The sequence below is a fragment of the Solanum dulcamara genome, chromosome 11 (genome assembly GCF_947179165.1).
Source record: "Solanum dulcamara chromosome 11, daSolDulc1.2, whole genome shotgun sequence".
In the NCBI taxonomy this organism is placed as follows: domain Eukaryota; kingdom Viridiplantae; phylum Streptophyta; class Magnoliopsida; order Solanales; family Solanaceae; genus Solanum; species Solanum dulcamara.
In genome coordinates, this window is record NC_077247.1 from 21,210,451 (window position 1) to 21,233,396 (window position 22,946).

The 22,946-nt window shown below is 35.1% G+C and overlaps 1 protein-coding gene across 1 annotated transcript in view; it reads left to right on the forward strand.

Annotated features, from left to right (window-relative positions):
- The first annotated feature begins 17,764 nt into the window (after positions 1-17,764).
- The window catches only part of LOC129872087 (twinkle homolog protein, chloroplastic/mitochondrial), a 59,543-nt gene continuing 54,361 nt past the window's right edge, over positions 17,765-22,946 (forward strand). Inside the window, exons 1-2 of the mRNA XM_055946957.1 lie at positions 17,765-18,087; positions 18,444-18,586. Coding sequence (XP_055802932.1) covers positions 17,856-18,087; positions 18,444-18,586 — 375 coding nt within the window. The 5' untranslated portion in view covers positions 17,765-17,855. The remainder of the gene's footprint in view (positions 18,088-18,443; positions 18,587-22,946) is intronic.

Here is a 22,946-nt window from a genome sequence, read left to right on the forward strand (position 1 = left end):
ACGGCCAGGTAGAACGTATAACTCAAACCTTGGAGGATATGTTAAGAGTCAGTATGATTGACTTCAAAGGTAACTTGGATGATTATTTACCTCTTATTGAGTTTGCATACAATAATAGCTTCCATTCGAGTATTCAAATGGCTCTTTATGAAGCTCTGTATGAGAGGAGGTGTATATTGCCAATTGGTTGGTTCGAAGTTGGTGAAGCTGAATTGATTGGGCTAGACTTGGTTTACCAAGACATGGGGAAGGTGAAAGTCATCCAAGAGAGGTTGAGAACTACTCACAGTGTCAAGAAATCCTACACTGATGTTAGGAGAAGAGATTCCGAGTTCAAAGTGAATGATTAGGTATACTTGAAGGTTTCACCCACGAAGGGTGTGATGAGATTTGGAAATAAAGAAAAGCTTAGTCCCCATTATAAAAGAGTTGGTAATGTAGCTAATGATTTGGATTTGCCACTAAATTTAGCATATATTCATCCAGTATTTCACATCTCTATGCTTATGAAGTGTTTGGGAAAGCCCTCACTTGTTGTGCCGAATGAGAGCATTGGGGTGAAGAGAGTTTGAGTTATGAAGAGATTCTGATTCATATCCTTGATCGACAGGTTCGTAAGTTAAGACCCAAGGAGGTTGCATCCGTGAAAGTATTATGGCGATATCAGTTTGTTGAAGAGGCTATATGGGAAGCTGAAAAGGATATAAAACCTAAATACTTTGAGTTTATGTTCATACCAAGTTTAAGTATTTGATATGCATTATTGAGTTAAAATAGTGATTATTTGATTAATTGAGTATTTGAATTTTGATCGCATTCATACCTTGAGTGAGTTCCTAACCTGGCCGTCATTCAAGGATGAATGATCCCAAGGTGGAGATATTGTAACACCTTAAAGTCCTTAGCTTAAACTAACACTAAATGATCTGGTAATTTCAACAATGGCTAACCATGAGACCCTTCACAAGCCGTATTGATCTTCAGATAGGGTAAGAAAGGGACCACGGAAAGCTCTACGGCTCATGGTGCTTATCACGGTCTGTGAAGCCCTCCGTGAGCCTGAACCCTAGAACCTTGAGACATGCGAGGACCACAGGAGAGGATTAGTCTCCGCGGTTACCACCTCTCCCAAGCCAGCCTAAGTCTCTGACCATGACACCTACCACGAATCATGTGAGCATAACAGACTGTGGTGGAGTCTGTAAAGGTCAACCCCTCCTGACCCATGCTTAAGTATAGGATCACAACACCCACCACAGACCAAGGTGAGATTCAAGGGATGTGGTGGCCTTCCGTAAAGGTGCCCGAATCAGTTTCAATGAAGGGCATTCCGGTCTTTTCATATTTTTTTCAAACTAAATCTACCACGTCTAAGGACTAAACATCAGTCCTTTGTCATACCAAAAAGGGTTTTTCTCTCATTCACACTTGTACGTTCTTGAGAGAAATGATTGGACAAAAGAAGGAAAGCTAAGGTTCAAGATCTTCAAGCAATCACTTCGAGTTTCAATTGTTCCCTGTAACTTCCAGGTATGTGAGGCTAAACTAAAACATAGATTTTGGTCCTCCATATGCCTATGATTGTGATATGTTAATTGTAAATAGATTGAGTCTCCGTGATTGTGTTTCTTGAGAAAGTTCTTTCTTAAAGTTAACATGTTTTACTAATTTTGATAAATTCATGCTTTTGTTCGAATTAGTTTTTTTAACAGATAATTTGAACTACTAGTTTTATAAACCCTAATAGTAGATTAATGGATGTTGCATGTATATGCTTAAGGATTGAGTCTAGAGCTATGATTTTGTGAATGCATGATTGTGATTGAGATGTGAGCATGATGATAGTGTTGATGAGCTTGATAGTCCTTTATACTTTATAATTAGCTCAACTGGATGGTCTTAACTGAATGTTTCATAAATGATTGTCCAAACTTCTCTTAAATTAAATGATTGGGAATGATTGGGAAATTAATTAGTTGAAAGAGATTGGTTTGATAGAACTGATTAACTGAAAGAGTCCAATTGAGACTTGTTGATTTGGTTGTTTTGGAGTTGATTGTCTTATGAGCTTTGAGTCTTGGAAGGAGTATCGAGCACCGAATTAGGCAAGAGTAAGTAATAACTTGAATCCAATAACTACATCGTCAGACATTGGATAGGATTGAACCATTAATTCGGATATTTCCTAACTTATTGTTGTGACATGATAGGACTTGATTAGTTTTGGATCCATGATTGGTTGATTTGTTCTTACACTGGCATGGTATCAAATGGATGTGGAAACAACGTCAGCTTATTGTAATATTATTGGCTCATAAGTGATGATAGTCAGATAAGAGAAACTCCCATATGGGTCTTGATAATATTTTGATTAGAATAGATTGGATTGTATATGATTGGTTTCGATCTAAACCTTATTCTTGTTTTAAACTTAAGACATCCTGATTGAGTTACTTAAGTTGATGTTATTCTACCTTATACATATTTTATTCTGCTTTTTTACATACTCGTACATTCATGTACTGATGTTCATTTGGGTCTGCATCCTTTTATGATTAGAGACAGGTACTAGAGATCATCAATAGGTACATCGTTGAGGATGTATCCATATTCAGCTGATTAGTGGGTCCTCCCTGCTTTCGGAGGATTCTACATTTATCTTTCTAGATTTTTGAGTTTAGTTTTCTTCAGTTGATATGAGATAGTTTTCTTCAGTTGATAGAGGCTTTATAGACTAGATTGTTGATTGGATGATGTGTTTTGGCTAGTTTTATTCTTACTAGTCTTGTTGATTTGATTAATTAGAAAGATTCGTTGGACTTTGGCCTTATCTTATAACTCATGTTTCTTGATGAGTCAAGTCTTCCGCTAGTAGAATGTGATTGAATGGATATGTGAATGGGATAAGTGGTTTATTTGACGATAAGCAATGGTCTTCTAGTTCCGGTCATGCCTAGGGTACCCTTCTGGGTGTGACAATAAAGCCCATAATTCCAGAAATTGTATTCACTAGACACCACGAAATGTATCGTAGTTTGAGAAATCATTACTGGTGGGATGGTATGAGGAGAGATATTGCTGAGTATATGTCCATTGCCTAAGTTCTTAAAAGGTGAAGGCTGAGCATCAGAGGCTTAATGGAAAGGTCAAGAGACTACCAATTCTTAGTGGAAATGGGAGCAAATCACCATGGACTTTGTGAGGGGATTGCCTCGGACTTCTAGGGGTGTTAAAAACAAATGGGTCATCGTTGACCAATTGACCAAGTCATCCCACTTTCTCCTAGTTTGGTCTTTTTACAGCGCACAGCGGTTAGCCTGTATTTATATTTAGGAGGTGGTTTGCCTACATGAGGTGCCCATATACTTTATTTAAGATCGTAGGTCATAATTTAATTCTAGTTTTTATAGAGCTTTCCAGAGATATTTGAGTAACCTAGTTGATCTCAACACTTCTTTCCACCTATAGACCGATGGCCAGTCAGAGAATATTATTCAGGTCCTTGAGGACATGTTGTGGTCATGTGTATTTGAGTTTGGGAGTCAGTGGGATTACTTTTTACCTTGGGCGGAGGTTGCGTACAATAACAACTACTAATCTAGTATTCAGATAGCCCTATTTATGGTAGGCATTGTCGCACTCTAGTTGGTTGGCTTGAGGTTTTGAAGCCTGGGCTGCACAGTATAGATTTTCTTCAGGAGGATTTAGCCAGAGTTCGGGTTATACAGGATAGACTAAGGATAGCTCAGACCAGACACCAGAGTTATGATGACCGTAGACGCAATCCTTTTCCTTTTGGTGTTGGTGATTGAGTGTTTCTACGGGTTTCGCCCTTGAAAAGCATGCTGAGATTCTATAGGCCAGGCAAGCTTAGGCCCCCAGTATATTGGGCCATTTGAGATTCTATGGAGAGTAGGTGAGGTTGCATACACCTAGTTTTTCAAGCCTCAATGTTGCGTCGATACATTTTAGATGCATCTCATGTACTGCAGTATAATTTGGTTGAGTTAGATGATCATCTGACTTTTGTTGAGGATCTACCTACTATTTTAGCTAGAGATGTCATTCAACTGTGCTCCAGAGCTATTCCAGTAGTTAAGGTTCAGTAGAAGCATCATCCCATCGAGGAGGCTACCTGGGAGACCAAGCAGGACATGATGGAGCAGTACCCAAGCCTATTTGAGCCTTCAGGTATTTATTGATTCTTATTTTTGCGGACGAAAGTTCTTTTAGTAGTGAATGTTGTAATGACCCTCTAGGTTATTTATGTGTTAATACCCCTTTTTCATTGATAGAGCTTCTCTATTGCGACCCCAGGTCATTTATGACTTGCTGGCACTGATAATTCGGTTGCCTGGTCGTTAATTTGGATTTTATGCAACTTTTCGTGTTTGAAGGACTTTATAGCTTATAAAGTTGACTTATATCAAAAATGCGGATAAACAACCTCAAAACAGAATTACAATAGTTCCATCAGCTCTAGAATGACCATTTTAAGCTAAAAGCATAGTCGGCTCGAGTTTTGAGGCTTTTAGTAGGAGTTTGAACTATTTAATGTTTTAGCATTAGAAATTTGGCCTAAAGTTGACTTTGGTCAACATTCTACAAAATCATACCCGAATGAAAATTCTATCAACGCGGTTAGCTTCGTAACATTGAGTTTGATATAAAATAACCTTTCATTTGGTTCCCAAGGCTTCTAGACTCATTCCGAGCCTATTGGTAGGATTTAGTTTAAAACGACACTTGGGAGTAGGACCAACTCTTTTGGTCAAAACGAACTCATATAGAAATTTTGACCGCATAGTTACATCCAAAAAATTGAATTTAGTGGAGTAGTACTGAGTTTCGAACGATATGTGAACACTAGTTGGAGACTTTGAAAATGAAAAAAGATCTGTTGGTTCGCTAAATGGGATGCAACCTCGCCTATAAGAAAGCCCATTTTCAATTTTTTTTTCTAATTTAACACTTGACTATCTAGAGCTATAGAGCTCCAAATTGAGTGATTCAAAGGGCTAAATTATGGTGATTTTTTGGGATAACGCAGGGGTGTGATCAAAAATTATTGAAGATGCTTTGTTTGGGGTAAAAATTGTAATTTATCTGCTGTCCCGGCGTATTTTCATAGCTTAAATTAGATTTTTGTGGCATGGCTGATTTCCGAACCCCGGGTTGTATTCCATTTTGGTACACAAGTTTGGAGAACTATTTAGGACCATTTTATAGATTTAATTTCAGAATTTCTAGCGCAGGTCCCACATTTCTTTTTTGGACTCCAAAATTGATCTGTCTTTATTTTTTGCAAATTTAGTGTCAAAATGACTGTAATGATGTTGTGATTCTATTTTTGCTAGTGTGACAACATTCAAAGGTCGTACGTAAGGAGAAAGCTCCGGCATTGTAGTTTGGAGCATGCGTGATCGGCCTACAAGTAGGCTACAACATCCCTTCTTTTAGATTGAGTTCGAATATGTGAATGTATGTGGATTTACATAGATATTAGGAAGGGGAACTAATTTAGTAGGCCATGCTTGATAGAATTCATATTTTGGACTGTTTTCGAGATAAGTGGGTATGTGAATTGCTATAATGGAGTTTTCTTGCATTTTTGGTTTCTTGTATTGACTTGTATATCATATTAAAGCATGTTTGTCCTTAGGCTAGGCTTAGGCTAGTATTTTCCATAGACTTGCAATATTCGGGTGCCAATACGCGTTGTTTCCTTTTTTTCATCATCGTATCAAACGACTTAGCTCCCTTTAGACTGATTTAGTAGACTTGGGTCTAGTAGAGATGGGCCTTAGCTAAGTAGTAACTCAAATCAAAGCCTTGTAATCCATAATCCCTGTACTTCCATACTTTGGCATCTCCGACCTCTCTTTTGGGCCTGTTTGGAGAAATCGATTAGTTAAGGGTCACCCTCGACTTCATTGGACTTATTTTGAAGGAGAGGAAAGCGATCAGTAGAGACTTGCTTGATAATGAGTGGTATGGGAAACTTTCGAGAGACTCACTTTAGATTGGATATTCTTGGTATGATATTATCGGGAGGATTCATCCGTGGTTCTAGGTCGGGGCTCTATACTTCTTGATTTGGTAATACATCCTCCTACACGGAGTCAACATTCTGAGTCTAGCCCCTTTGATATCATCAATACACTTACAGGAAGGCGATATCCGCAGTTCGAGGTTCGGTCTCTAGACTAACCCTTATAGGGACCGATTCATTGACATTCCACAGTAGAGAGACTTATCTACAGTTCAAGGTCTGGGCTCTGCGCTTTATCCCATTCGGAGGTCAGAATTATTAGCATTTCTGAAATATCTTGGTTCCACCGGTTCTTTTATTTTTAGTATAGCATTTCTGTGTACCTATCGGGCTTATGGGGGTCCATCCAGGTTTTCACCTTAACTTGCACATGGGTGTACTTTCTGGGCTTATGGGGACTCAATTGGGATTATTTCTTAGTTTCTAGTTGTTCTTCTACACCCGTATGCATACCTTTACTATTCTTGTTCTTGACCTTTATCTGTGTTCTTATTCTAGCATTTTCTATTGTATTTCCTTTTCTTACTCAGTCAGCCTATGATACCTATTGGGTACCTTTTTATTGGTATTGATGCTGCACATTGTATCTATTTTCTTAATGCCAGACTAAGTACCAATTATCACCGCCGTCATTCAAACCAGTAGCAGCCAGGATTCAGAGACGAGGGTAAGCACACAACATTCTGGATCATTGTCATCTCCTTCTGTTATTTTGTGACTTGTCTTTTGTATTTGAGACATTTCTTTGTGTTGTATATATTTTTGGTCTACTTTTGGGACTTGTACTCTGTTAATGGCTCTGTATTAGTGACTTCCAGGTTCGGGAGGGATTCATTTTGCTTATGTATATATTTTTGGCTTGACTTGTATTATATTTGTATTTCTTCCTTTATAATATTTAGTCTCTATCGATATACCCATTACTATCTATTTCGGGTGATATATTGGCTTACCTACTGGTGGATTATAATATGTGTCATCACGGCTCAAGGAAATGAATTGTGACACTATGTCCTAAAGGAAGGACTAAGACTTAGGAGAATTCACGATAGCTGGAAAGACCTGGCTCACCCTTGAATTTAGTACTCAGCGATCATCTACTCGAGCTCTCTCAACAGCCACCTGAAGATGCCCTATACTCTATAAAGAAAGAGTAAGTACAACATTAGTATATAAATAATAGTGTACTAGTAAGATCACACAGCTATTCCAATAGGTAATATTTGAACAAGTAACTACAACATAGTAAGACACATTTAGAGAATCCTTTACTACTTACCATCTCATGAACAATACATATACATATACACATGTTAACATACTCAGTTTCACAATCAAGAATTGTTCTCTTATGGAGCCTACACTTCACATATTAGTGTGTCGGAACATGACACCCAATCCAGTTATGTGTCGAAATGTGGCACCCGATCTAATTAAACATAACATAATCACAATACAATGAATAGTTTCAAATAATTATAAATAATGAGAACAAGTTCATTAAATATAATTAACATTAAACAGTTATTTCATATGGTTCATTTCATCCTTCCCTATTCACATACATATATGCATACCACTGAAACAGTTAATAAGCACATATGACGCATACGAGAAGACACAATCATCACCTACCTCGAAACCAAGCATTGGAAACTCCAAAGAGATGGATCTTTCCCTTTTCAAAGTCTCTCAACTTGTTCCTTCTCTAACAACAACAACAATTACCAGGATGCAACAATTAATGGCCTACAATACATGGATTATATCAAAATCCTAAACTTGGCCACTTTTATGATCCTACCACCCATTTAGGAATATTTTCCACCATTAAATTCAAGTCAAAAACCCTCCCCTAAGTTATCCCTCATGGATTCTAGGTACTAACAATCAAAATAGAAATTAGGAGAGAGATTAACTTACCTTTAGCACGAAATTTGGTGGAAAACTGCAAGAAATTGCCCTAGGTTGCTTTTGGTCTCTTAAGATCGAAGTGGGATGATTAAAAACAGTTTTAGGACATTTTCCCATACTAACTTGCGGCTGTCCCGCCACAGCGGGACCATCCCACGACAGCAGCCTCGCCGAGCAGGATGCACGGAGACAAAAAATCAATTTTTGAGTCCCAAGCTCCCATTTTACAACACACCCTTAACCTATGACATTCTAAAATCAATACTTCATGTCAAATTCAATTTTGGAGTTTTTACTCACACGAATATGATTTCGTAAAGCCGTATAGGCTTTGTATCGTCTTGGCTATTAACTCAAATGATCAAACTAACAATTCAATCCCTCATCCATTAACGAATCACTTTAGACCTTACCTGACTCAGATTTCATCGAAGTTTGACATAGGCTCAACATTTCCAAATCACTACTTAAAAGTTTTATTTCCCAATTTCCTTCCCCATTGGTTTGTCCATAATGATAGGAATAGGTCGTTACATTAGGTTTGACTGTTATGCTCGCAACTTCTAAGCAAAGATCTTAACTATCCTTCGTATGAGTATAGGCTCGAATCCGATGATTTCTAATTGTATATATATGTTAAGGTTAATTCCTAAGTATTTGAAGTATATTCAATATTAATTAGGGTCATAAAAAACCTTTAGCACTAAGTCGAGTTCAAAGCATTTCTATATGTGTTCTTAAAAATTGAACGAAAGATTTAGAGATATATGGTGTTATCTCTTAGTGAATTTATTCTCTATTGATTCAGAGAGATATGAACTTAGAGGTGTGGTGTCAGTAGAATAACAAGAAATATTAGATTATGAGGTATTAGGCAAATTGGTTATGTTTTCTAGAAAGAGTTTAATTATACGATGATGATTATAGAAGCTAGAAGAGGTTAAGAGTGGCATCTCTGAAAGGAATATCCTATAATGAAGCTAGTATCTTTCAAATATAGTTTGTCCAAATAAATTAAGCATTCATGTGTATATTATTGCTGAGTTTAGAGGATATGGAATAGTCCCACAAACTTGAAATGTCGGCCTTGATCTAAGAGGGAGATGATAGGGAGAAAAACTAAATCAAATCGTGTGAATCATATTGTGAAACATTTAGAAGGAGTTATTGTCACGAGCCAAAAATGAATGTGATGGCACCCATATTTTGCCACCAAAATAAGCCAGCCAAACCCACCAAAAATAAAAAATATGCGGAAAAGAACCAATAATAATAACATAAGCGCGGAAAAACTTAGTTATTCTCAAATACCCCAAAATCTAGTTGTCACATGTACAAGCCACTAGTATCAATAGATTGAAAGATAAATACAGGTCATAATTTCTTTATTTCTCAAATAGAACAAAACATAAGTAAAAAAACAATAGGGGACGCCATCATGAAAAGCAGCTACCTCAAAACGTCTCCGCAATAAGCCTCGGAAGAAGATGAAGAAAATCAACACGCAAATCTAGAATTAGAACCTACACAAGTGTAAAAATAAGTAACAACATGATACTCATCAAGTAACCCAACAACACAAGGTAAATCTAAATAGAATACAAGAACTCCTTCTATTCTAACCAAACTACCATAACTACAATCTGTACAGAAAATTAGACCAACCTGAATGTTAACAAGGCACAATTCACAATTTTCATAATCACAGTTCAACTACTACAACTCACAATTCACAAGTATCACATTTATCACTCAAAAGTATCAAAAATCATCAAACACGGTATCAAGATTATCATGCATAATTAAATAATAAGACTCATGGAAACACCTTCTATTTCTGTATACTTACCGGCAAAGACCTCAGCATTAATATCACTCACCTTCAATGATTTTGGCATCAATAACACCCACTGACAATGACCTCAGCATCAATAACACTCGTCCGCAATGACCTCGACATCAGTAACACTCGTCGGTAATGACCTTGGCATCAAATAGTATATCTCATTACTGTATTCTAGAACTAATGCAAATAGACATGTCCATACAATAAAGAGAGAATGACAAGTTCAAGTAATTCAAAACCAAAATAAGCTATCAAAGCATTTCTTCAACTACCACATAAATGTCAACATTATGACAATTCACACTTCTTAACACATCGTTATCAACACATTGCCTTTTTTATTAATCCCATTCTATAATTAAAATTTATCAATTTAAGTAGTTAATCAATCACCTCATTCTTATTACTCCCCAACACATACAACAAGGAGGTTTCAAGATTTACAAGAATTAGAGATTCACTTGCCTTAATCAATCACAAATCAATTCAAGACTTGAGCTTTTTCATTCCAACCAGTAGCTAAATTAAACAATCTAGTCAAACAACTATTCATAATAAGATTCCCAAACTAAAAACACTCATAACACGCAATTTGAATAAATAGGTTCATTTGGGTCAAAAACTCAACTCTGAACACAGAGTTTGAATTCAAAAATAAATACATAAATAGGTTATCCAAATTATTTGGGATCCATTGGTCAAATCCATTTTAGAAATGGAATTGTATTCAACACAAAATTACCATTTTACTTTAAAACTCGAGTCTTGAAAATCTCATATTTGCCAATCAAAATCCCATTTTTTTTAATGTTAAAATTACTAATGTTAATGGGGATTGAACATTTAGGGTCAAAAATACTTACCCAAAAGATTCACAGCCAAAAGTCTCTTCGAAATCGACTTCATGGGTTTTCCAAATCTCTAAATGGGAGAAAATGTGGTTAAACCATGAAATTTGGAAGAAAATCGCTCAAGTCTCGCAAACACAAGTTAGGGTTGCATTTGCGACACCCAGTAACCACCTGATTGGTTTCCTGATCCCCAAAAAGAAAGGGCTCCTCGCTTTCTTGATCCGGACTTCATTTATGTGAAGGTCAAAAAAGAGACCAACCCATCGTGATCGCGGGGCATGCTATGAAACCCCATATTCTTTTTTCTGGCATAATATACATAGCGAGGAATGGTTATAAAAGGTGTATATGACTTGGTATAGTACATCGAGAGAATGATACTTCAAATGTATGGTAAAATCAAGAAACTAAATTTTTAGGTCAAAGAGATCCCTTAAACAATGGTTCAGGGTTTAAGAAATGGCTAGGGTAGCACCCCACCCATTCAGAAGGTTTAAAATAACCTGCAACTTTGGGATAATGCTAAGAGTGTCTAATATGCTAAGAATAATGTGTTATGAGATATTATAATAGCAAGATGGTCATATTTTAAGTTTTGGAGTTAAGCTAGTTGCAAAATAAAGGTCGAAAAAAGTTATCATTTCTCTTATAATTTTTATTAAACTTTGGATTAAATGTCTCAGATCATTTCTCTTAATATATAAAGAGTTATGGGGCCCACGACCTATAAAATCCAAGGTCTACGAGTCTAGTTTCCAACCAAAAAAAACATGTCAAGCCAACATCGGAGTAAAAACTTATAACATATTTAACGCGGACTATTTGAGCTAAAACCGGGTCGAGAAATAGGTCGGGTCAACAATTTAGTTAAGTCAGCATTTGGAAGTTTTAAGCCATCAAATATTTCATTTTAGCTCAAAAGTATTGAGCAAGTTGAAGATAAGGTTCCATGGTGTTCTTGAGTGATTAAGGCGCGATTTTAACGATTTCTACCTTTAAAGTTTGCCTACGTGCCTAGAACACGATCTCTACGTGTGGCAATCATTTTCCCCTTCTATTAGCTGCGTTTGGAGTTATTTTCAAAAGATAGGACTTTATAGTTTGTGGTGTTTTTTCAAGCTTTACATTTATTTTGTTAAGGTAATCATCTCGGGACTCTTTTATGATTGTTTTTACAAAGTTCTATAGATGTTTTTTCAAGTTATAATCCTATGGAAAATCTGCCGATTTAAGTTCAATTATGAACTATTTATTGGTACGTATAAGCTGCATATATACAATGTTTACAAAGGTTAGGATGTAAAGAACAACTTTTGTGAAGGAACTACGGGCATTCAGACGTTTGTTGAAAAGGTTCGTTAAAGCTAAGCTTTATCCTTCCTTTTAGCACGAATTTTGGGAAATTCCTAAAACGCATATGTGGTATTTTACTATATTATTGTTAGAAATACCTTCTGTGAAAGGCATTGGAATCACAACTGAAGTATTTTCATGAAGCTATTAGCTTAATATTCCACTCATTTGGTTAACTAGGTATTTGACATCTATATGTGTCATTTTATCGGCTTTCTTGACCATATGTCCGTATGTATGAATTCTTATTCGCCTTTGGATGGTGTGACTTAAAAATATTATGAAAGTCATTTAATATTTGTGATCAGACCTTCATCCTCCTTAAAGTGTATTTGAAAAACTTTAAAGTAACAAGTCAATTTCCAAAAATCTCAAATATAATTTTTATGTTTAATCTACCAAAACACTTGATTTTTGAAAAAGTAGAGTTAATAACTAAGTGAAGCACCTTAAGCTACTTATGAAAACTTCAGGGTTAAGTTATCTTTCTAAAAAGTTGAGTTAAGTTTTCAAGCTTATTTGAAAATCATATGAGGTTCAATGAGACATTTGTATGTGATACGAAAGTGATTATGAGATTATGAGAATAAGATTACTATGAGCCAAGATCGGCTAAATTGTTGGTATGGCCTAATATGTGCATTCAAAGTTCATGTTATACATGGCATGTTATGCATGGACTCCGAGTTATAATTGGAGGTAAGGGGCCTATTTGCCCAGAAAACTATATATATTGTACAGATGGCCACATGTTGGCAATATGATACCGATTAGCTACTGGAGGAGACCACCATTGCTAGCATTTGGTTGGGTATGTCATGCATTTGCATATATATATATATATATATATATTCATGAATACAACTACACAAGAGAACACATGTATATCGGATTACCAGGATGTCAGATGTCGTCCATGGATGTTATTTGAGTTTCAGTTTCAGGAGGTATCTCTATTACCCTCTTTACATCAGCTATTTATGATTCTACTTTCTGCCTTACATACCGATATATTTTTATTCGTACTGAGGTCCCGTTGCTTAGGGACACTACATTTTTGTTTCATGCGTGCAGGTCCAGGTAGAGATTCTGATTGACCCCTCCGCTAGGATTAGGGGTGCAACTGTGACTTGGTAAGCTCTGCCTCTTCCTGGAGCTTTCATCGAATGTTTATTTTTGTTATACAATTTGGGTATAGCCGAGGCCTTATTTCGACAATGATTATGACACTCTTAAAGGCTATTGTGGACACAATATTCTGGGTTTCCTTTTTGCAACTTTCAGTCTCCAGCCCATAGGCTTGGTATGTATATAGATGTGTATATGCATGTATGTCTTCAGTTGCGGACTCATCGGCTAGCTAGTACTTTATCATCTTGGTTTTTCTACCTTTGTTTATATGACTTATTGTTATTTAGGTCATGACCTTAATGGTCTAGGCTTAGCATTTCAGATGTTGTGCTACCCGATCTTTTGGGCCCGAGTTTAGTTAGCTAGTATGTTCTGTGGCTAACTCGATCGAATATGGTATCGAGTTCCAGTCACACCTCCCCTATTTTGGGTGTTAAAAACTTAGAATCAGAGCAGGTCGTATCCCAAGGAGTCCACAAGTCATGTCTAGTAGAGTCCTACTTATGGGTGTGTTGTACACCACACTTATAATCAGGAGGCTATGAGGCATTTAGGAATGGTTACATTTCTTTTAATAAATAGATCGTGCTATAGAGCGAATCTATAAGAACATTTAAAATCTAAATTGTGCTTTATAGAAATAGCACATCAAGAAAGGGATATGGATCTAGGGGAAGGTACCAGTCATTCCCCACCGGGTCAGAGGGATAGATTTCCCTTGGAGGCATACCTTAAGTCTCTAGTACCTCTAGTACCAGCTTCCCCAGCACTTATTGAAGCCTTGGGAGATGTTGTACCCCCAACCTCACCAGTTCCATGGGTACTTGAGGCAGCTAGGGACACAGATTCTGCAACACTCATTGTTCCCCACCAGAGATTAAGGAGTAGGGGATGAGGGAGGTAGTTCAGTTGCTGACTAGGATGGTTTCTATGCATGAGCGATAGTTAGAGTCGGGAGTAGATGCTCGAAGATATCTGACAGAAATCTCAAAAGTACGAGAGTTTCTTCACCTGAGCCATAGATTTAATTCTTTAGCAAAATATGCACCAGATATCGTATGTACCATGTCAGCTAAAATTCATCATTATATGGATGGTTTGGAGATCATCTGATCAGATTCCGTGTCTTTGTCTCTGGCTTTCTTTTCTCTTGGTTTTGGTTATATTTCCTCTGTATTCTAAATGATAAGGCTGCTTCACTACTTGAGTCTAAATCATAAGCTTTTAAATTTGCTTGTATTATATCTTGGGGGGGGGTTATATCGTGTGACTATTGGCATTAAAATTGATGTGGCTAGACTCTTACTGTCTTACAATGCTCTTGAGTTGTCAAGATATGTCCGAATATAATTGAAAGTCTACACAGTATCAAGAGGGAAGAGAATGACAACAACTCCCCTCCCCTACCCCCCCCCCCCGGAAATATCTATGCCTCTCAAGATGAACAAAATATCTTATTCCTCCCCTTTTCCTTTTTCTCTATGTTTAAACATGGTTTGAATATAAATATTTAGTTTTAACTCATTATAATCTTAAGAGATTTTTTATTTATTTTTACAATGATCTCTCTTGTTTATAACCATAAGGAGGACTAGTAACTGTTTAGAGGCTTTCTTAATGACACTTTATATGCTGGCTGGTTGATATTAGCATATAGAAATAGGATATATTTCTACTTGTGAGCTTCTGTTATAAAAATAAGTTGAATCGGGATATAGTTTAGAAATTATTTTATTGTGGGAACCTAGTTAAAATCACTTGGAAATATGATTTAAACATTTTGATCACATTTTAAAAGAAAAAATGATTTCATTCCAAAAGGAAAACTAACTTAATTTATGGAAATTCTTAAGAATTTATTTTTCTTCAACATTTTCTCAAGTAAGGTTCATACAGTTTCACTCCTAAAAGATTACATAACGTGTTTTAGTTTAATTTAATTGGATCGAATAATAATCAGATCATTTCAAAATTTTAAAATCCTAATAATTGATGAAATGTCAAGAGTTTACTCGAAAAACAACTTTAAGATTATTTTAGCCACATTATTTTAAATTCGTTGGTTAATTGCATTTGCGGATTTTTGAAACTGCCTAATACCTTTTTTTTGAAAATCACTTGAATTGTTACCCGTACTATGGTTAGGAAAACAATAACTTAATTTATGGAAATTCTTAAGAATTTTCTCATATTTTTCTTCAACATTTCCTCAAGTAAGGTTCATACATTTTCACTCCTAAAAGATTACATAACGTGTTTAAATTAATTTAATTGGATCGAATAATAATCAGATCATTTCAAAATTTTAAAATCCTAATAATTGATTAAATGTCAAGAGTTTACTCGAAAAACGACCTTAAGATTATTTTAGGCACATTGTTTTATATTCGTTGGTTAACTGTATTTGCGGATTTTTGAAACTGCCTAATACCTTTTTTTTGAAAATCACTTGAATTGTTACCCGTACTATGGTTATAGATATAAAGATTTTCAGCTACCTCAATTATTATCTTAATTTCCTAAAAATTAAGTGAAGACTCTTTATATTTTTAAAAAATAAATAACCAAGTTATAAAGTTTTTAATGAGTTTAACACGGATCGTAACATTCTTGTTATTCCGTGCTCATGTTGGAGTGATATTTCTATTGAAATTTGCATTTGTTATTGGAATAAAGATGTGATATGTGAACATGAGAGCCCGCTTCACAACTTCTCTCTAAACATGTGTTGATGGATGATGGAACATCAACATGAATAAGTAAAATGGGTTGTTAACCCTTATGAAAGTCATGTGTTTTGGATTAAATAATATAAATTGTGTGTGTTTTGAAGGGTATAAGGTTGCATTTCCTTTTCTTTATTATTTCAAAGGAGTAAATACATCAAAAAACCCTTGACCTTGGTATCAAAATATACTTTAACACTTTAACTACACGGGCTTTTATATAGCCCCTTTTCAATTCTGAAGTGATTTAAATATCCCCCTAAGAGGTGACGTGGTATAGTGAGTTTAAGATCAATTAGCTAGGTACATGTAATTTTTTTTACTTATTTTGATTCTATGAGGTAGAAACATATAATGAAGGGTATATCACTTAATACGTCATTGTAGACAATATTTGTTGTGTATGTTCTTTTTATTCATCTTCATTGCTCTGTCATGACCTAAACTCTTGTCTTCGACACTCGTATCTTTATTGAAAATTCTTTATTTATCGTCACTGCAAAGCATAAACGTATAAAAAATTATTTTACCATTATTTATCTTTCATTTTCGATGAAGAATATTCTGAATGTTACCATTATTGCAGGTTGCACTATTATTTTAATGTTCATCTCTTTACTGTGTACTAACTCTAAATTTGAAAGGAACAAACTTCTAAAGTGCTATAAGCGAAGAAAAGCATAAATATTAATCCAATAATATTATCATATATAAAATTTTGTTATATGCAAGCAAAATATATATTATAATTTTGAAAATTTGTTGGTTTTTCAATTATTGAATTGATTAGCACAATATTGGCAAGATTAGTCGATATTCTAAAATTCCCTAGCTAAAGAAGAAATGTATAAATTTAGTTTAGTTTGAGTCCATTACATATGATATTTACATACAAAAAATTAAAACTCTAATATCACAAAAGTCAAGAATTGATTTATCATCTTTCATTTTTTAAAAGAATTTCACTATCATTTTTGATAAAATCTCAATATAAAGTAACAATTGTATGATCATTCCTATATTTTAAAATTTAAAATTACGAAAATTACATCAACTCATCTATAGACAATTTATCAAATGAACAATTCTCATGAAAATTTATGTAATTACAACTTATTTTCATTTACTATACTCTATCTCCTTGTGCTTCATATTTCTCCAATAAGTGATTTCACTTTTAGTGTGTTATTGATATGCAAATTACATCTGAAAAATATATATTTTCAATTGATGACAAGCTAGTACCATATAATTATATATGAAGATAATCCGTAAATTCGTACAAAGAATTGCAAAGATAGTATTGTCACATAATATAAACCTATTCAAGAATACAAAATATTTTAAGCTTTTTTGGGTGAGAATGTCATTGCCGGATTTCTTTAGAATGATATTGTTGCAACCATTTCAACTTCTTCATGTATTGAAAATCAGCTGAGGTTAATATGATCTAATCGATCATTAATAATATAAGAATTGTTAGTAGATTCAAAGAAGTTATACTTTTAGACATAATTATTAAAAAGTGTTGTTTGAATCTTATCCTCTATTAAAGACTAAACCGGCACATGATTTCGTTTATAAAGATAATATGAATAGATAGTGCATGTAATGCAAATTTAAAATCATATCAACTCTTTGTCAACTTATAGTATAGGCTTGAAAACATGTTTGTGCTTGAATTTATACCGTCTCACAAAACCTCTTCAAATTACTTCTCCCTCCCTTCCTTTTTTACTTATTCAATATATTAAAAATAATAAGTTTTGGGAGTTGAGAGTTGCAAGAAGTAAACATGACCAGTTTTTGTATATATCAGGGACCATTGTTGTGAAGGGGGCATATATGGAGGACCAAAATAGGCCATTCCCTATACATTTAATACCAATTTGATCATTTTGTCCCAAGTAAATCAGAAATCATAAAACCCTTCCTTAACCCCTAAAGGATGACTGCAGTTTGTCTTGTTGAAATTAGCAGGAATGATTCTTCTTCCTTATCGCAGAATTGTACTGAATAACTCTAACAACTTTGTCATGGGCTCCAAATATTTTCTCCACAAGCCATTCATTACTTTCCCAACAATACACAAGACAATTCCTGTCCTTTTTCAAACCCAAAGACTCATCTTTTCAGCATTTGCTTCAAGACCCATCTCCCCAAACCGCGGAACTTCAAGCTTCTCATACAGGCCCCAACGAATTCCTCCACCAGGTACCTTTTTGCAATTTTATATTATTTGTCGAGGCATTCATTTTTTAACCTCTCTTGTATAAACTTCGCAATGTTTTTGAATCTGTTATTTAGGTGCCGTCTGCACCATAGTTAGAAATAAAAAGCTTTATGTTAAAAGAAGAAGACATTCTCAAAATAGAAATGTGTTTGGATATTTGTAGTTTGTTTGAAGATTTCTCCGTTAATGGAACATCAAACCTTAAAATCACTTTAACAAACTTTTTTCCGCAAAAGCTTCGTGAATAAACTTAAACAAACATATTTTGATTTGTCGTTGAAAGATTTCGAAAAATTTCCACCTTTGTTATTTTAAAATATTGTTTATATAATTTCAGTTTCTGGGGTAATGCTGGAAGACCCAAAGGAGGATATTGCGGAGTCAGACCACGAGATGGCACTGAAGCAGAAATTGAGCCAGATTGGAATAGATATTGGTTCTTGTGGGCCAGGCCAGTACAACGGGTTGCTTTGTCCAATGGTGAGCTCCTAATTTCTGCTAACCTTTTTTAAAGAATATTTTGTACGAAAGAAATAGTGTTCAAGAGGGATGGACTTTATTTTTTAACTAGAAAAACAATCTCTCTATTGAGATGAGCATGTTACTTTGATCAGCAAACTGCACTGGAAAACTGATCTGCTAGAATTTGTCTTGTCTTGGTGTTCTGCGATGACAAAATATTGAAATCATATTGATTTATATCATCCATGCTCTTATGGTAAACAAGAAGTAGAACTAAGTTCATGTAGATATAAGTGTAATGTGGTTGTTGCTATTACACCTGATTTGAAGAATGACATCAACATATCATTTAGAAATGAAAAAAAGAAGATGAACAAGGAGCGATTTAGGATTCAATTTATGCAACTTTATAATGATTATACATATCATTAGTTAAGTTTACTTTTATATTGTTTTTCCTTCTTAACAAATTGCATTGTTGACTTTAATTCTAGATTTTCATAGAATTAATCGGGGGAACTCTACATTATCTGATATCATTGTAGGATCTGACTAAAAACCTATCATTGTCGGATCTAACTGAAAACCTGTTAGATATAGCCATTCAAGAGGATGAAGTGTTAAATAAACTTAATAGGCATTTAGACATGTGATTTCGTCGCCTTATTTCAAATCATGAGATGAAATCCCAATTTTTTTCAAAAAGCTTGATTTGAGAATTTCATAACATGATTTCACATTTTTCAAATACAAAAATTGACCCACTAGTTTATATTTTGTAAAAAGAAAATTCGCCATTTTATATCTACCAACCATTTATTTCATATGTGAACAAAATTTATAGTTGATATTATTACTAATGATACTTACCAACAAACGGTTCAAAGTAACAATGTTGGTTCGTCTTCTCAGTCATCTGATTGAGAAATGCATGCTCAACATGAGAAGATTGTCTGTACTTTGTGGGAGAATTACATTAAAGAGTCTTAGACTACAACTTCTAATCTATTTTACTCCCTCCATTTCAAAAAGAATGACCTCCTTTCCTTTTTAATTTGTTCCAAAAAGAATGACCCCTTTCCTTTTTGGTAAAACTTTAATTTCAACTTTCCACGTGACATGTTTAAGGCCACAAGATTAAAGGGTATTTTGGTGCATTTGACATAACTTTAGTTTAGGAACACAAGATGAAAAAGTTTTCTTTGTTTTCTTAAACTCCGTGCCAAGTCAAAATAGGCCATTCTTTTTGAAACGGAGGGAATACTTTTTTTTTATTGAACTAAAGTTTGATAAATAAATGTTGTATTTTTTTTAGAATAGCTTTGTGATAGTATATTACACTTTTGATATGAACTTTTGCTTACTCGGTAAGATTGTATAAAGAATTGAGACTATTTCGATAGTTTTCACAACTTAATGGATTTTACGTTTATGAGCATAAAATACAACTTAAAAATACAAATTGCACGTCCAAACAAAACTTCAGTTTCGTCTCATATGATTTCATATCACATGGCCAAATGACCCTTAGTCTTCATATCAGAACATGCAATTGAAAAGTTTATGCTTGTACCAAATGAAATTGCATTTTTGTTGGTTAAATTGTGTAGTATTAACATAGGACTATAAGATCCGTTTTTTTTGAATATAGCACAATAATAATCAGAATTTTAAAATAGTAGAACAATGTTTCCACAAAAAATTAACTGTTTGTTTACAAATAATCCAATCCCTGCTTCATCCGTTTCATTTTATGTGATGATATTTGATTGGTCACGAAATATAAGTTAGTTAATTCAATTTTTATATTAGATAACTGGTATTGGGGAAAAATATTGTGAAATAGGGGCTTATTACATCACTATTAAATTCCTGGGCAAAAACTCAGGATTTTAGCTGGCACTTATCAGGTGTTTATGCCCCAAACAACAGAGAGGGTCCTTGGGTGATTGCTGGGGACTTTAATGTTGTGAGGTTCCCTTTTGAGAAGAAAAGCTGCATCAGAACCACTAAAGCCATGGAAGATTTCTCAGACTTCATTGAGGATATGGTACTAGAGATCCACCATTTACCGGGGGTAGTTTTACATGGAGAAAAGGAGACAGACATGACACAACAACAAGACTAGATAGGTTCCTATTCTCAGAAGAATGGGAAGTATCCTTCAAGAAAATCAAACAAACTATTATGCCTAGAGTTACTTTTGATCACAATCCGTTGCTACTAGAATGTGGAAATTGGGAGAGGTCATTGTCTTATTTTAAATTCGAAAATTGGTGGTTGCAAACTGAGAAATTTAATGAGAGTTAAGGGGTGGTGCGATTCTGAACTTTTTACAGGAAGATCGAGGCTGTATGGTTGAAAGAGGGTGATAAAAATACAACATTTTTCAACAGAATAACAAATTTTCACAAAAGATACAATAAGATTGATAGTCTTTTGATCAATGGGGCTATTGTATTTGAGGCAGCAGTGATCAGGGAGGAGATCAAAGGTTTCTTCCAAAACCTTTGTAGAGAGAAGAGAGAATGAACACTAGACACCTCAGTTCAGCCCCAGAGAACAAGCTATGTTGAATGAGGAAGATAACTTATTGCTGCAAAGTGAGTTTGAAGAACAGGAGATCAAAGAATGTGTGTTTGCTTGTGCAGGAGATAAGACTCCTGACCCAGATGGTTTTACTATGGCATTTTTTACATACAGTGTTGGGAGGTGGTGAAGACAGATGTAATAGCAGCCATCCAGAATTTCCATAGTCAAGGCTACTTTGAAAAAAGCTTAAATGCTACTTTCATAGATTTGATCCCTAAAAAGATAGGTGCATCCGAATTGAAAGATTTCAGGTCCATTAGCCTTATTGGCAGTGTCTATAAGATCATATCCAAGATCCATAAAGTCTTAAGAAAGTGATGTCCAAGCTAGTGGATAGACATCAAGTGGCTTTCATTAAGGGTATGTAGATCATGGATGCGATACTTTTTTTTTTGATAAAGATCATGGATGCCATACTTATTGCCAATGAATATGTGGATGTGAGGAGCTTAACTAAAGTCCCTGGGATTCTATGTAAATTGAATATAAAAAAGTCTTTTGATCACCTCAACTGGAACTTTCTCTGGAATACACTTGAGAGGATGGGATTTGGAAATAGGTGGATAAACTGGTTGAAATACTGTGTGAGTACAGTAAAATTCTCAGTATTAATTAATGGTACCCCCTCTGGTTTCTTCCACTCTGAAACACGATTAAGGCAAGGTGATCCTCTCTCCCTTTCCTCTTTATACTTGCTATGGGAGGATTGAGTGATATGTTGAAAACAACACAATCAAATAACAGGATCAAGGGGTTTCTGATGAATGATAGTGACATTTTGAGCTTAAATATCTCCCATTTGCAGTATGTTGATGACACCTTAGTGTTCTGTGGTTCAGAGAAAGAGCAACTGAAGCATCTAAGGATCATTTTTATTCTATTTGAAGCTGTTTCCGGATTACACACAAACTGGGGCAAAAGTTTTGTCTAACCAGTGAATGAAGTTCTAGATTTCAACAGTTTGGTTGGTATCCTAGGAGGTAAAGTGGGAGAACTACCTACTACCTACCTAGGGATGCCTTTGGGAGCAAAAAGTAAACCCAGGAACATATGAAATGCAATGGTGGAAAAGTGTGAAAAGAAGTTGGTAAATTGGAGAAGCCAATACCTATCTTTGGGTGGAAGTTTGACTTTAATCAATATTGTGCTTGATGCTATGCCAACTTATATGATGTCACTTTTTCCTTTGCCAAGGAGTGTCTTAAAGAAGCTAGAACTTTTTTTGGCAAGGAAATGGAGAGGGGAAAAAGAAGTATCACTTGGTGAAATGGGATGCTGTGATCAACAACAAAAAAGAAGGTGGAATGGACATAAAGAACCTCAAAGTACAGAATCAAAGCCTCCTCTTGAAGTGGCTTTGAAGGTTTTTCTCTGGGGAACAAGGTTTGTGGAAGTATGCTATAGCTTCCAGATTTACAATGGAAGACTTATGGATCACTAAGGAAGTTAGAAGACCTTGTGGGGTCGGTCTATGGAAAACAGTCAGGAGCTAGTGGCCTAAAATGTGGAGAAATTCAAGAATTGTAATAGGAAAGGGAAGGAGGACATCATTCTGGAATGATGTTTGGTTGGTCAATATCCCTTGAAACAGTTGTACCATATGATCTATAAGGTGAACAACAGAAGCAGGCAGATATTAGGGTCAACCAAGGATGGAGATAGACAATCTAACAGATTTCTACAATTCTTTGGAGCAGGCAAATAACCTCAACACAAATGAAGACAGTCTGCAATGGCTGAAGGCCAAAAATGGGAAATTCACAGTAAAATCAGCTTACAGAGACCT